The 12,501-nt window shown below is 38.1% G+C and overlaps 1 protein-coding gene across 1 annotated transcript; it reads right to left on the reverse strand.

Moving 5' to 3' along the window:
• Window positions 1-624: 624 nt before the first annotated feature.
• nkx2.9 (NK2 transcription factor related, locus 9 (Drosophila)) lies at window positions 625-2,484 on the reverse strand. The gene is made up of 2 exons (XM_003443035.5): window positions 1,925-2,484; window positions 625-1,658 (listed from the first exon to the last, which is right to left on the reverse strand). The coding sequence occupies exons 1-2, from the start codon at window positions 2,100-2,102 to the stop codon at window positions 1,084-1,086; spliced, it is 753 nt and encodes a 250-aa protein (XP_003443083.1). The 5' UTR covers window positions 2,103-2,484; the 3' UTR covers window positions 625-1,083.
• Window positions 2,485-12,501: the final 10,017 nt, after the last annotated feature.

Consider the following 12,501-nt stretch of genomic DNA (forward strand, 5'->3'; position numbering starts at 1 on the left):
TCATTTGTAAATTAAACCGATTCAATTGTGGAATAAATAATACTAAATTCATGCATGAGAAGTGAAAAAGGGTTGATGATTTGCCTTCAGTTACTGCTATGCCCCTCAAAAATCACATCATCATCATAATCACACACGCACACACACGCACGTACACCAAGATTTCCAGATAAAGTTAATAGCTATATTAAGACCACTTTCCTCAGAATAACAAAAGTTAATTGTATAAGGGAAAAGCAGCTCTTAGTCCCAGACAACAACAGGGTGCTGTAGAGGGACAGGCCTTAATGTTTACTGGCTATTCTTATGCCAAACCTAGTCTGTTCAGACGTGATGTTTGCTCAGCTTTTGGGTGCAAAATTCGTTTTTAACATTATAAAAGCTCCCTGGGGCCTCTGTCAAGACTTGCTACATTTTTTAGATTAAAATTTTTTCTTTTTTTTTTCTTTTAAGGTTGTTTTTATTTGAGAACTTCACATACATTTTTACACAAAACCTTTTGTAGGAAAACGAAAACCTTTTACCTTTAGCTTAGTCTTTAGAAATGCATGCACAGGGTACACCCTTTTGGGGCCAACACATAAAAAAGAAAGAAAAAGAAAGAAAGAAAGAAAGCACATTACATTGTCAAAATATCATACAAAATATGAAGAATTTTATTAATAATTTTGTTCACAGAAATACAGTTAAATCTTTAAAAAAGTATCCTTAAAACCAACAAATGGCATATTCTCCCTTCATACTTATATAGCGGCTTTGCCCCTATTCTTCTATCCTCTTCTACCGCCTAATGCAGCTACTGGAACTCAATTATCAAGTCATTTATGTAAATATTACATTTAAAAAGGCTTACAAATCACACGAATACACCTCGCTGGGTAATTAAAAATCTAAAGGCTACAGCAATAAGCCATGTAAGAGAAAACAACATTTAAAATTTCCGCATACGTGCGTAAAAGATGTGCAAAATATAATTCGTTCTATAGAAAAAAATCTAAACGTTTAAGTGGCTCGAACATTTACAAAACATTCAGAAAACATTTGATGCCGTTCTAAATGAGTTTGTGCGTCGAAACGAGACCTTTACTTGAAAGAATTAAGATGAACCGAATCACTCCAAAAGTCTCTCCAGGCGAAGCTGGAGGCCGCCGCCGCGGCTGGAAAGTGCTGGTGGTACCTTGGAGGAAGAGCGACGGGGGATGGATGCTGAAGTGATGTGTAAGCTAAAGGGAAGGGCACCGGCTGAGATGACGGAGGTAAACACCCAAATTTCTCAGAGTCAAGTAAGCATGTGTGAAAGGGTTTCCCGTCTCGGACCAGGATCGGAACAACGACTCTGCGCAACACCGGCGGCTGCGGGATTTCTACGTCCTGCAGTGCTCCTTCTGCTCGACCTCGTTTCATCTTGTAGCGGTGGTTCTGAAACCAGATCTTCACCTGGGTTGGAGTCAGGCTCAGCAGCCGTGCCAGCTGTTCTCTCTCCGGACCCGACAGGTAGCGCTGCTGGCGGAAGCGCCTTTCCAGCTCAAGGGTCTGGGCTTTGGAGAACAAAACGCGGCGTTTTTTGCTCTTCTTGCTCTGCTCAGGCTCTGAATCGAGGGACTGGTCATCGGGCTTAGTTGAGTCAGGAGAGGCCTCGAAATTGCAATCGTCAGAAGCTGTAGAAAAAAACAGCAAGTTAGAATAAGCATTGTTTAAACTGATGTGCCTTACATCTATCTATCTATCTATCTATCTATCTATCTATCTATCTATCTATCTATCTATCTATCTATCTATCTATCTATCTATCTATCATTTTCAGAAAGCAAATTGTTAAAACATTTCAGGGTAGTCATAGTCCCCCACCCCCCTTATTTTTAAATGCTGGTTGTTTTTAAAATTCATTATAATCCATCTGTCATGGCTTTAAACGCCCACTTACACATGCAAAGACTCCGATCGCAGTCGATCCATGAGTTGTACGGTGAGCTGGAAGAGCAAGAGGAGTAAATCGGGGAAGACCGCTTCGCTGCATCCGCATCCTGCTCAGGCAAATCCAGGATGCTCCTTACGGAAAAACTGAACTTGGTCGGTGCAGCCATCGTTTCCTTTCCTTGCATGCACTCTGGGTTTGCTCTGGCCGATAAGGAGCAAGCACTCAAACCAAATTTATCAAAAAAAAAGTCCACTTCACGCACTGTCCAAACACCAGTGTGCGGGCTGGCTTCCGTATTTACACAAACAGCACTTCATAAGCTGCAAACACAAGGGCGCTCGCTTATAAATAGCCTCCTCCTCTGCTGAGTACCTGAATAGCTCGAGTGCTGTCACCCAATGATGGTTAGGTGTGAACTGAGAAAAAAAAATCCTCAGAGCTTCAAGAATGAGCGAAGGAAACACTCGTCAACATTACCGATTCGTCCCGTATCGTCAAACTGGGAAACAGATAATGGTAATTGTTGGAGCTGAATCACATCTTGGGTGGCAACTGACAACAGAGCCCGTCCCATCCTCCTCTCTCACCCCCCCCCCCCTCCACCTCCTCCCCCTTTTTTTGCCCAAACAACGTGTCCAATATTTGCATACAAAGTGAGCAATTAGCGTGATGCCTGCCAGTTGGTTTAACTAATACGCCTCTAATGGGCGTATTAATTGCAGGCGTGAGAAGTCTTGGCGTTTATGGACGGCGGAGGGTTTCCGAAACGTCCTTTGACATATTTAGGGGATTTTCCTCCTTTTGGACTAGATGATTTATTATCATGTTTAATTTTTGGGCAAACAGAAATGTTAAAACTTGGTTTGGAAGATATGATTTGAACTAAGGGTGTTATATTATTGACAAATATTGTTTTTTAAAGGTATTTGTATTTTATCGTGTGTAGAACTGCTAATATAATTGCGATAACTGTAACCCAACAGCAGATTTTTACCTAACTTTAACACGAAAATAAGCCTAGGGGATTTTCTGAGAAATTGCTGCAGTGGTTGGTCAATTTGTTACCCTTGTGCTGCCTATAAAGCACATTAATTGCAAAGCGTGAATCCAGTCTCATGTTGTTGGTGGTGGTGGGGGTGCTTTTCCCCCTCCCTGCTTCTAGTAACTGATATTGATATCTACCCTCAGCCACTTCACCAAGGTGCACGAGGGCCGAAGAGGAGAGTAGTGGTGGACATGCCTCCCCAGTCGTCCTGGGTGGTCGGACGAGGGGGAACACAAATACATGCCAACCAGAGAAGGGGAACAAAGAGGGAAAATGTAGCCCCGCGTCCGAGACCCGTTGGAAGCATTTGTTCCAGTCAAGATTTTGCATTTGTTCAGTCCCGCAATAATGCCTGATTGACGCCCCGGCACAATGTCCTTTAACTTAGCAAGATAAATCCGAGCTTGTTCTGTGTTGTCATGGTTTTGAATGGAGCTGAATAGGATCTGGGACACTATCTACTGCTCTGCGTCTACTGCCACCAAGTCTATAGCCCAAAGCAATATTCAGGACTTGTTAAATTCCATTTAGATTTCCGAGTTCAAAAAAAGTCGCTGACCTGTTTTATTACCCAGCCAAAATGCTCTGAAATCCACCTTTACCTATCGTTTTACTCTGTTTTTACGCACACGTAATCTCGTCCATGAAAACCAAACAGTGTTAAGTAACCTTTAAGTGTTTGCATCACGCACAAACGTCTTAAAAGACGCACTCCTCCCGAAGCACATTTTGTGTGTACACATCGGCCTCCCAGTGGTTGACAAACAGCAGAGGATTACAGTACTGCAGGTTAGCTGGAGTGGGTAGTTTACATTGGGCACTCGATTGGAGAGCAAAAACACCCAAAAGCAAAGAAAAGTCATGTCCAAAGAGCGGGAATTTCTTTGACCCAGCAGCCCCTTAATCTATTTAACACCCGCGGGCTTCAGCCAGAGTGGGCTCTCTGCATCTCCCAAGAGCTCTCCACTGCCAAATATTTACTCTGTTGTTCAGCTCTCCATTCCCAATCCCTCCTCAGCCAAATGGAGATTTTTCTCTCATGGTTCTAGTCAGCAGCTGAAATGACAGTTTCCCTAGAGCTTTCCCTAGAACTTCGACAAAGAGACCTCTTTCTATTTTCCACCCTGCAATCATATATATATAGTAACTATATATATATATATATATGTATATATATATATATAGTTACTATATATATATATATATATATATATATATATATATATATATATAGTTACTATATATATATATATATATATATATATATATATATATATATAGTTACTATATATATATATATATATATATATAGTTACTATATATATATATATATATATATATATATATATATATATATATATATATATAGTTACTATATATATATATATACATATATATATATATATATATATATATAGTGACTGTAGAAAGCAACATTTAAAATATGCACTGATAATTTTTTTCAATAACTGTATTTAAAAAAAAAAAAAAGCTTAGAAGTTATTCTTCCAGTCAGGGAATGTTTGAGCTTTTACAATAAATGTTTAATGAAGTCTGTTCCATATAACATTCTCAAGTCATTTAATCAGTATTTGGTTTATAAGCTCATTTAAAAAAAAGTAAGAGTGCAAGTAAGAGTGTCCTAACCCGGCATATTAGATTTTATAGGATTAATTCACAGACCTGAGTTCATGGATTTGCATTTTTTTTATTTATATTTTTATACACAGTGCTTAACTTGAGATATCACTTAGTAATTATCTAAAGTTACATTCCTATCAGCATTAAATCCTTAAGACAGAATGTTTGGACTGTACTTTCATGAACTACTAACAAGAAAATTTAAAGCAAGGAAAATCTCAGCAGTAAGAATCTGGAGTCAATTTGGAATCAGTAATCTTTTCATTCCAACTCACTCCAAACTCATGCCACAGCATCAATAAACCAACTACTGACATATATGTATTATATTTGTGTCTAAAGCTGTCGCATCGGAGTAAAAGACAAAAACTGCTGACCCCCCCCGCCCCCCCCAAACTTTTATCTGATTTCAGTCTGACTGATTATTTAACACCTACATGGCAACAATGGTTTCTCTGTTACTTCTCAGTGCAGTGTGGTGTCTCAGCGTAACATCACGCTCCAGCAGCTGCACCTGCTGCTGATGTCCTCTCCTGTAAATGCCATTAGCATTTTGGACAGGGGCTGTGGGGGATAATTACTTGGCAGCCACATCACTCTCGCTGCAGTAAACTGGAGTCTTGTGAGGCTGCTTGACCATACAGCAGCTGTATGTTTGTACTCGGTGAAAGTGTGTCAAAAAGTATTGTTTTTAAAGACAATAAACCGAAGTCAAAGACTTTTTTTTTATAAAGGAGTTACAAATCAGAGGGATGAGGAAACTGAAAATAAAAAAGAAAGTATGCTAAAAATGTAAAACGAAGCCACTGGAGGCAAAAACAAAAAAAATATTTGAGAGCACCCTGAATTTCAAACTGATGATTTTTAGTGGAAAATAAATCACTTTTAGAAATAAGAATGAAGTGGAGACAGAAAAACCAAGAAAAAAATGAAAATGAAAAGCTAAATATTCATTTTGATCATTTAATCATACAATAAAGTTAGGACTGATCATTTATTGATCACTGAAAAGAAACAAACACACCTACTGTCAGTGCAGTCCTGAACTCAGAATAACAGTTTATAAACGGTGCTTGATTGCAAAGCATGATCAATATACACCTTTTGAAGTCAAGTTGATGGAGAGACCCACATTTATAAATATTTACAGATTAATTGAGATATAACTGAGCTCTTGTCCTGATTATGACAAGACCAATATACAATAAATGACTAATTGTAATCGTTCTATTGACTTCTGACGCCATTAAAAGAAGACATGAATAAAGGGATCCATAAGCATGCAGAGATGATTTAAAATCTACAACATTAATGACATGAGTATTCTGTCACCAAAATTCTTTTAGGCAAGAAAATTCAGTTTCACTTGCATGCAAATCCTTCATCTGATGATGGTTAGTGTTCATTTAAGAGAAACAGCATTACTAAAAAAAAAACACAAATCAAGTAAAGTAGTTTTCATTCATGCTTTTATATACGCTTACTTTATATTTCGACTGCATGATGTATATTTTTAAAGCCTTCTGAGTGTTGTGGATGCATCTGACATGTGTGATACTTGGTTGCCCTCTACAGGATTCACATTAAAACTGAGAGGCAGACTCGTGTTGGCATTTTCCAACCAATCACAAGCTGTGGGCGGAGTTCATTTCACTAAAATCTATAAGCTCTTTGAGTTTAATGTAGCTCCAGCACCCTTAGTATCCCTGCGCCAACATATACAGGCAAACAGGTATGACAGCTCTGCAGTGTCTCGGCTGTCAGTGATGCGATAGCTTAATGTTTTCATCTATTTCTACTAATTCTTTGTTTCCTGAAGGGCTTCGGTTTTGTGAACTATACAGCTATGGGGGAGAAGAGACTCTTGCTCTTATTGTCCTTACACTTATTTTTCCTTGCTAATCTTATGACGTTATGTTATGATGTTTGCAAAATGAAACTACAAGGAGAATGCAATGCTTTACAAAATACAATACCCTTGAAAACAAACACGTACAGCATATTTATGCTCGTAACTGATTATCTTTATTATTATTTTTTAAAAATATATCTAGCATTTTAAATACAAGGTTTATAGATACAGTTCACCACCACCATAAGAAATTTCTGCTGCTTAACATTTGTTAACAGCTTTCTTTGTGCCAACTGTTCAGTGGGTCTAACAGGCCAGGGTCGAAGTTCAGTTTATCACTCCTTTTAGCTGTACTACATAATCAATTATGGTTTTGTAAGATGTGTAAAAACTGTTGATTTTTTTTACCTGACTTTTTATTTTTTGTTTCTCCAGTAAAAGAAACCTTTAAAAAAAGGTTGTATTTTTATGTACATTTAAATAACTATTTCGGCGGGTGGTCATTAATTTCATATACAGCAGAACCTTCAATTTGAATTGACGTTTTTTTTTTTTTTTACCAAGTAACCTGAACTTATCAAGATAAAAACAACTTGACCTGACATATATTCACACAGACAACCAATAGCAGGAGGGATGCACGCAGTGTTTAAGGAAAAAAATGCAAATAAACGTATACTTGCGTAACAGACAGGTCACAAGCATATTTGAAAGTGAAATAAGTTCAGTCTAAACAGGTGAAATAGAACTCAACATAGTTACAATTTTACTAATTGAACGAGCCAATCCAGGGAAGTAAAAACTTATCATTTACAATGGACTACAGACAATTAAAATTTTATGTGTGTAGTACATGATTCTGGTGTTTTATTAAAAAGTCGTGGAATAATACTTCAGAAATGTTCGACGTGTTCCCTAAAGATCCACCAGATGGCGCCACTGCATTTTACAATACACAGACTTGCCCAGGTAAAGTGTGTGTTGGCACAGCAGCGTTTGTGACCCCCTGCACGGCGTGTCACCAACAAGGACGTATGGTGAAACTAAAGAAGATTAAAACAAATTGTTCACAATTTTGTGTCAACAAAGACCAAATGGAAAGATTTTAAGCGGTTCTAACTAATTCAGCTATTTGCTGCTCAAAAATGTAATCCCTTTATATTATTATTATTAATAATATTATTATTAATAATAAAGACAATATTTAACTCACTCCACCCTTATCTTCAGACAAAATTTGTTCCCTTTAGATTCCTCTAATGTGTAATTTTCATTCAGTTTTTGAACTGAAATCTCATTCCAGTGTCTCCACACTGCGTCCCGATTAAGGAGGCCTCGGTGCTTCAGTGCTGATGTATTCCTGTGAAATTCTCTCGTCTTTATGAAACACATCAATCACAATTTAACTGCATGTTCCCAGAGAGAACGATGAAATGGTATTCTTATTTCTATCATCCTTAAATTAACATGTACTTCTATTTTTCGGCGCCAGGCTCCAAATTAAATAACAAAAAAGGCGGGCTATCAGAGGGCCAGTATTTTGTCAACGTCCACGCTGACATTATACATCGGACTCTCTCCGACCTCTGTTTGTGTATGAGGATATTGAACACTCAGTTCACTCAGTAATCTAATAACACTACGTAAAAATCTGAAGCTCGTGTGCCCAAACTTGACTAATTGCAGGAATGTTTCCGCGCTTGTGCGGGGATCTTAATGGATGAGGAAATTTAATATAAGTCCAGCCCAGGTATGACTCAAGGATTCCTCGTATCTACAACGCATAACATAGCAGTGTGGTCTGTATCAACACCCCATTTGCACTTTTTTTTTCTTTTTTTGGACAAAGTAATCGGCGCGTAAAAGCGCAATAAAGGTAGAGCTCTCCATTTTCCCCCCAGTGTCCTTGGTACGGGACAAAGAGAGGTCCAAATTAGGGCGGAATGAAATATTTAATACTAATGGATGCCAGGTGCCAGACGAACAGATGTCAAAGTGATGTATGCTTAAAAGTGTCGTAAATATTGTTTCTTTTTGTCCCTCTCCGCTGAAACCCAGGCCTGGCCTCTGAAACACGACTACATTCGTCGTTAACCTGCGTTCGTCCTCATTAAGGCCGCACTAAAGTTACCGGGCCACTCAGTCCTGGAGAAGTGCTAACCTGTAGAAAGACTTTAATGGTGTCACCGCTATTTGGACTGCAAAGGTTAGAATCGTCGGTGCGGGTTATTTTAAAGGCGCCAAGCGATGGCATTATCCTAAAAAACAGCAGTGTCCACACAGTAAAAATCCACATAGCCTTATCTCGTTTGTATCAAACAACTGGAGGGGAAATCACGTCTTTTACGCTTTAATAACGCGGATTAGTGGTGCTCTTGGGTGACAAGCTGCTGCTGGACCTCATTTCTCCGAGCAGCGCACGCACGCACGCACAAACACCATAACTCTCAGCACGTGTGTATCTTATTGCAGATGTCAGTCATTTTGGGGACAGTTAGTATGAGATGACAGACTTCCAACCCCTTTGTGAAACAAGAAATCACTGCGTGTCCCCATAATAACCCATTAGTGGTAACTTGGATTTCCCACAGGATCTTACTGGGAACATTAAACCTGGAGCTGGGAACATTTTTTTTAACACCACTCTGTAACTTTCTCCACGGATAATCTGAGCAGCGCGGTGGCTCTGCGTCCCAAGGTTGTAGATAAGAAACTCTGTCTTACACACATTTTTTTTTCAGACCACAAAGAGGAAGTAGCAGTCTCAATCCAATTTCAGCAGCTTGTTTCATGACACAGGGGCTTAAGTCCCACTGGTACAAAGTCACAAAGCTAATAATAATAATAATAATAATAATAATAATAATAATAATAATAATAATAATAATAATACACAAAGACTTTAATTGCAGTTATTGTAATATTATTATTGGATTATTGTATTATTGTAATATGCTGTAGGCTATTTGGTTTAGCTATTAAAGTGATCTTTGCCAAATATTGGACAAATCAATACCCGCCCCCCCTTTATGTGCTGCCTCTTAATTTCAAGAAAAGATGATTATTACGAATTCATTATTAAAGTCTTGTTACGGACTTTAAATGCGCACTGTTTGACAATGGTCTGCCTTGTGGTTTCTATAGTAATTGTGTCACTTTATTTCTCTGTGTCACACTTTCATTCGTCTTGAGATGAAGGTGTCATTCGATTGAGTGGAGAGTAAAAGGTAAAAATGTGGTAGCTCAAACTACATTAAATGGAACTAATGACGCATTAGAACGGTGTCTAATTGATCTGATTAAAGGGCGACCAGCTGAATGGTTGATGCCTGCTAGAGCATGCAGAACGTTGCCGTTTCGTCATCATCATCATTTTGAACATCATCATCATTATCGCATTTGCGATGGATAGAAAATGAATGTATTTGAATACGAAAATTTCTCAGTTTCGATACTGACCATTTTAAAAAAGATTACATCATTTAGGCTGTTACGTTAATAAAACGTTATTTAAAATTATTATGAGATTATTTTAGTATCCACGAAAATTAGAATTTCCTCCCATCTTTGAATTAATTCGGTCTGAGTCATAAATTGATTTGTAAGATAAATGTTAGTGATTTACGTTTGCATCTCTAGTAAAGTGGGCTAATTTTTATATTAGTGCATCTCCAGTAAAGTGGGCTAATTTTATATTAGCCCACTTTACTGGAGATGCACTAATTTTTGAATGGAACTAAAAGACACACGGGAAATAAGTTGCGCTTAATGTTCAACATTTCTTTTGCATTTCCACGAGGCTTAATCGAAATCCTGCAACCACACAACTGTTTTAACGGGTTTACAGTTTAGCAGATACCAAAACAGTCTAACAGCCTGAGAAACCAAGACCAGGGAGTCTAGTTCAGCTTTTTCTTTTGTTGTTTTTAAAATTTTTGTATAGCTGCACCACAGCCTTGTGGTGACAACTGAGCTCCTCATGCCTTTACTTGTTGAACATGAGGAAATTAAAAACAAAAGGTGGGTTAGTGACTTCGCTCACACACGAAGCGGATAGTTGTGGTAAGAGTGCCTGTGTCATCCGAATTTATGGCTGTTTTGCAAGTATAGTAGCACAGGTAAACAAAATCATGGAGCCCTTTCTTATCACTAATTATTTTTTCCCTCTACCCAGATAGAGGCCTTAAGATGTCGTTTATAACCTATGGATATGTTTTTCCAAATAAGAGGATGAAGCACACTCCATAACTTTGCTCTTTAAGAAGAATATCCTCGCGTTGTGTGCTTCATGTGACGTGGACCACATGAATTTCCGTTTGTTTCATTGCAAATGCAAATTGGACGGAGCGCTTATGTTTTCACTCAGTATGTTACATGATAAGCATTCACAGTTTAACATGTTTATCTGCAGAGAATTACCAGTCTGAGTGTTGATGGATTATCATCAGCATTACATGCCAGTGTTCAGTTTTCTGACAGATTTTTTCTTTTGGAAAAGAAGAAAAGCAGAAGTAAATCGAAACTAGGTATTTTTGCCAATATGTAGCTTCGATATTCATGAAAACGATCACAACCACGCCATGCACTTTGACGTGAACTGCAATATAAGGAGGTAAACGTGCAGCCATGCAGTACGTGTGGCTCCCAAACACAGCTGTTGGAGCTTGCGATTCCACTGAAGGCAAATAGAAGAACGGAACTATAAACAAGTGAAACAAATAATTACAATTCCTAAAGTCGTCTTCTTTTTGAGCTCATAAAAATATTAATAAACGGTCCAGTGTCTTGTTCTCAAACAGACCACGTTATTAAAGCATCCTGGTTTAAAAAACGGAGAGAGAGAAACAGCTTTAATAAGAAAAATCTGAAGGGGCTCAAAGGCTGTCACATCAGTGCAAACAAGCAGAGGAAGTGTTAGAAATTCAAGCATGTGACAATGTTTTGTTATTTAGAAAATGCCCCTCGAGCATTAAATTATGGATTTCGACGTGCTATGGAAGAGCTGCACTTGCGCAGGCATTGTGTGTGCGCAACACCACCGGACGCACGCTGTTTGTGTGGGCTATCAAACGCTGGGGTATGCAGTCGTCTGCTTGGCAGCATATAGCACCAAATAACATGACTCAGTACATCCTGCAGGAGCTGGAGTATTTCAAATAGAGCATGTTCGTGTTTTTAACGAAGCATTAATGCTGTAGCCTGTATACATACATATTTTTTTTTAAGTCTTAAAATAAAAGTGTAGACTGTAACTTTAAAAAACCAACAACAAGCCCACTGTTTTTCAGAGTAGACAAGAGGATAAGCCTGCTACCAATCCAGCTCTGATTTCACAGAAACCTTATTAGACGAGGAAAAAAATCGTTTGGGTTATGCTCTCTCCTGCAGAGCACAGAACGAAGCTCTGACTCCATCATTACGCAATTTGTCTGACAAGTGATGCGTTGCCTTCACTTGAGGTATGAACAATTCAATTCGACACGGACCATTCTGGGCTCGTGAACAGTACAGGCGTGTGACAGCCATGTAGAGTGTGCAAATCATGCGTGGAGGCTCACTGATGCCAACATACTCCATACAGGCTAAAACGCTATTATTTATACATTTAGTCTGATAGTGACTACAGAATTTTATTAATTTATTTGTATGTGTTTAATCCACTCTAGCAGCATTCTTTAAAAATACACTATTGCTATTAGTACTAGTTGAGTTTTACCGTTAATAAAAGTACAAATTACAATAATTATAATAAAAATAACAGTCATGATAATTTGCAACAGTTTCACTGACTGTAATAATCACATTATTTTTAATTAATTTATGGGAATTTTTGAACAACTGCGTAAAAATCTACTGTCTATTCTTTACAACTACCGTTTAAATGTTAATAGTTGTGGTGCCATTAATCAGATAAAACATGTATTTCGCTATCATTACTATTATTATTTTAAAACGTCACCCAGTTTCAGATAGCCTCACCTTAGACATGTATTATGTCACAGAAACGGGAGGAAGGTGCATGCCCGTCCGGCCTAAAAATGCAGA

This window comes from Oreochromis niloticus, linkage group LG19 (genome assembly GCF_001858045.2).
Source record: "Oreochromis niloticus isolate F11D_XX linkage group LG19, O_niloticus_UMD_NMBU, whole genome shotgun sequence".
NCBI lineage: Eukaryota > Metazoa > Chordata > Actinopteri > Cichliformes > Cichlidae > Oreochromis > Oreochromis niloticus.

Excerpts from the sequence above, each read along its gene's own strand:
- nkx2.9 (XM_003443035.5), bottom strand. The coding sequence starts at position 2,102 with ATGCAAGGAAAGGAAACGATGGCTGCACCGACCAAGTTCAGTTTTTCC. Across the intron at positions 1,659-1,924 it reads CGATCGGAGTCTTTGCATGT|CTTCTGACGATTGCAATTTC; the intron begins GTAAGTGGGCGT and ends TTTTTTCTACAG.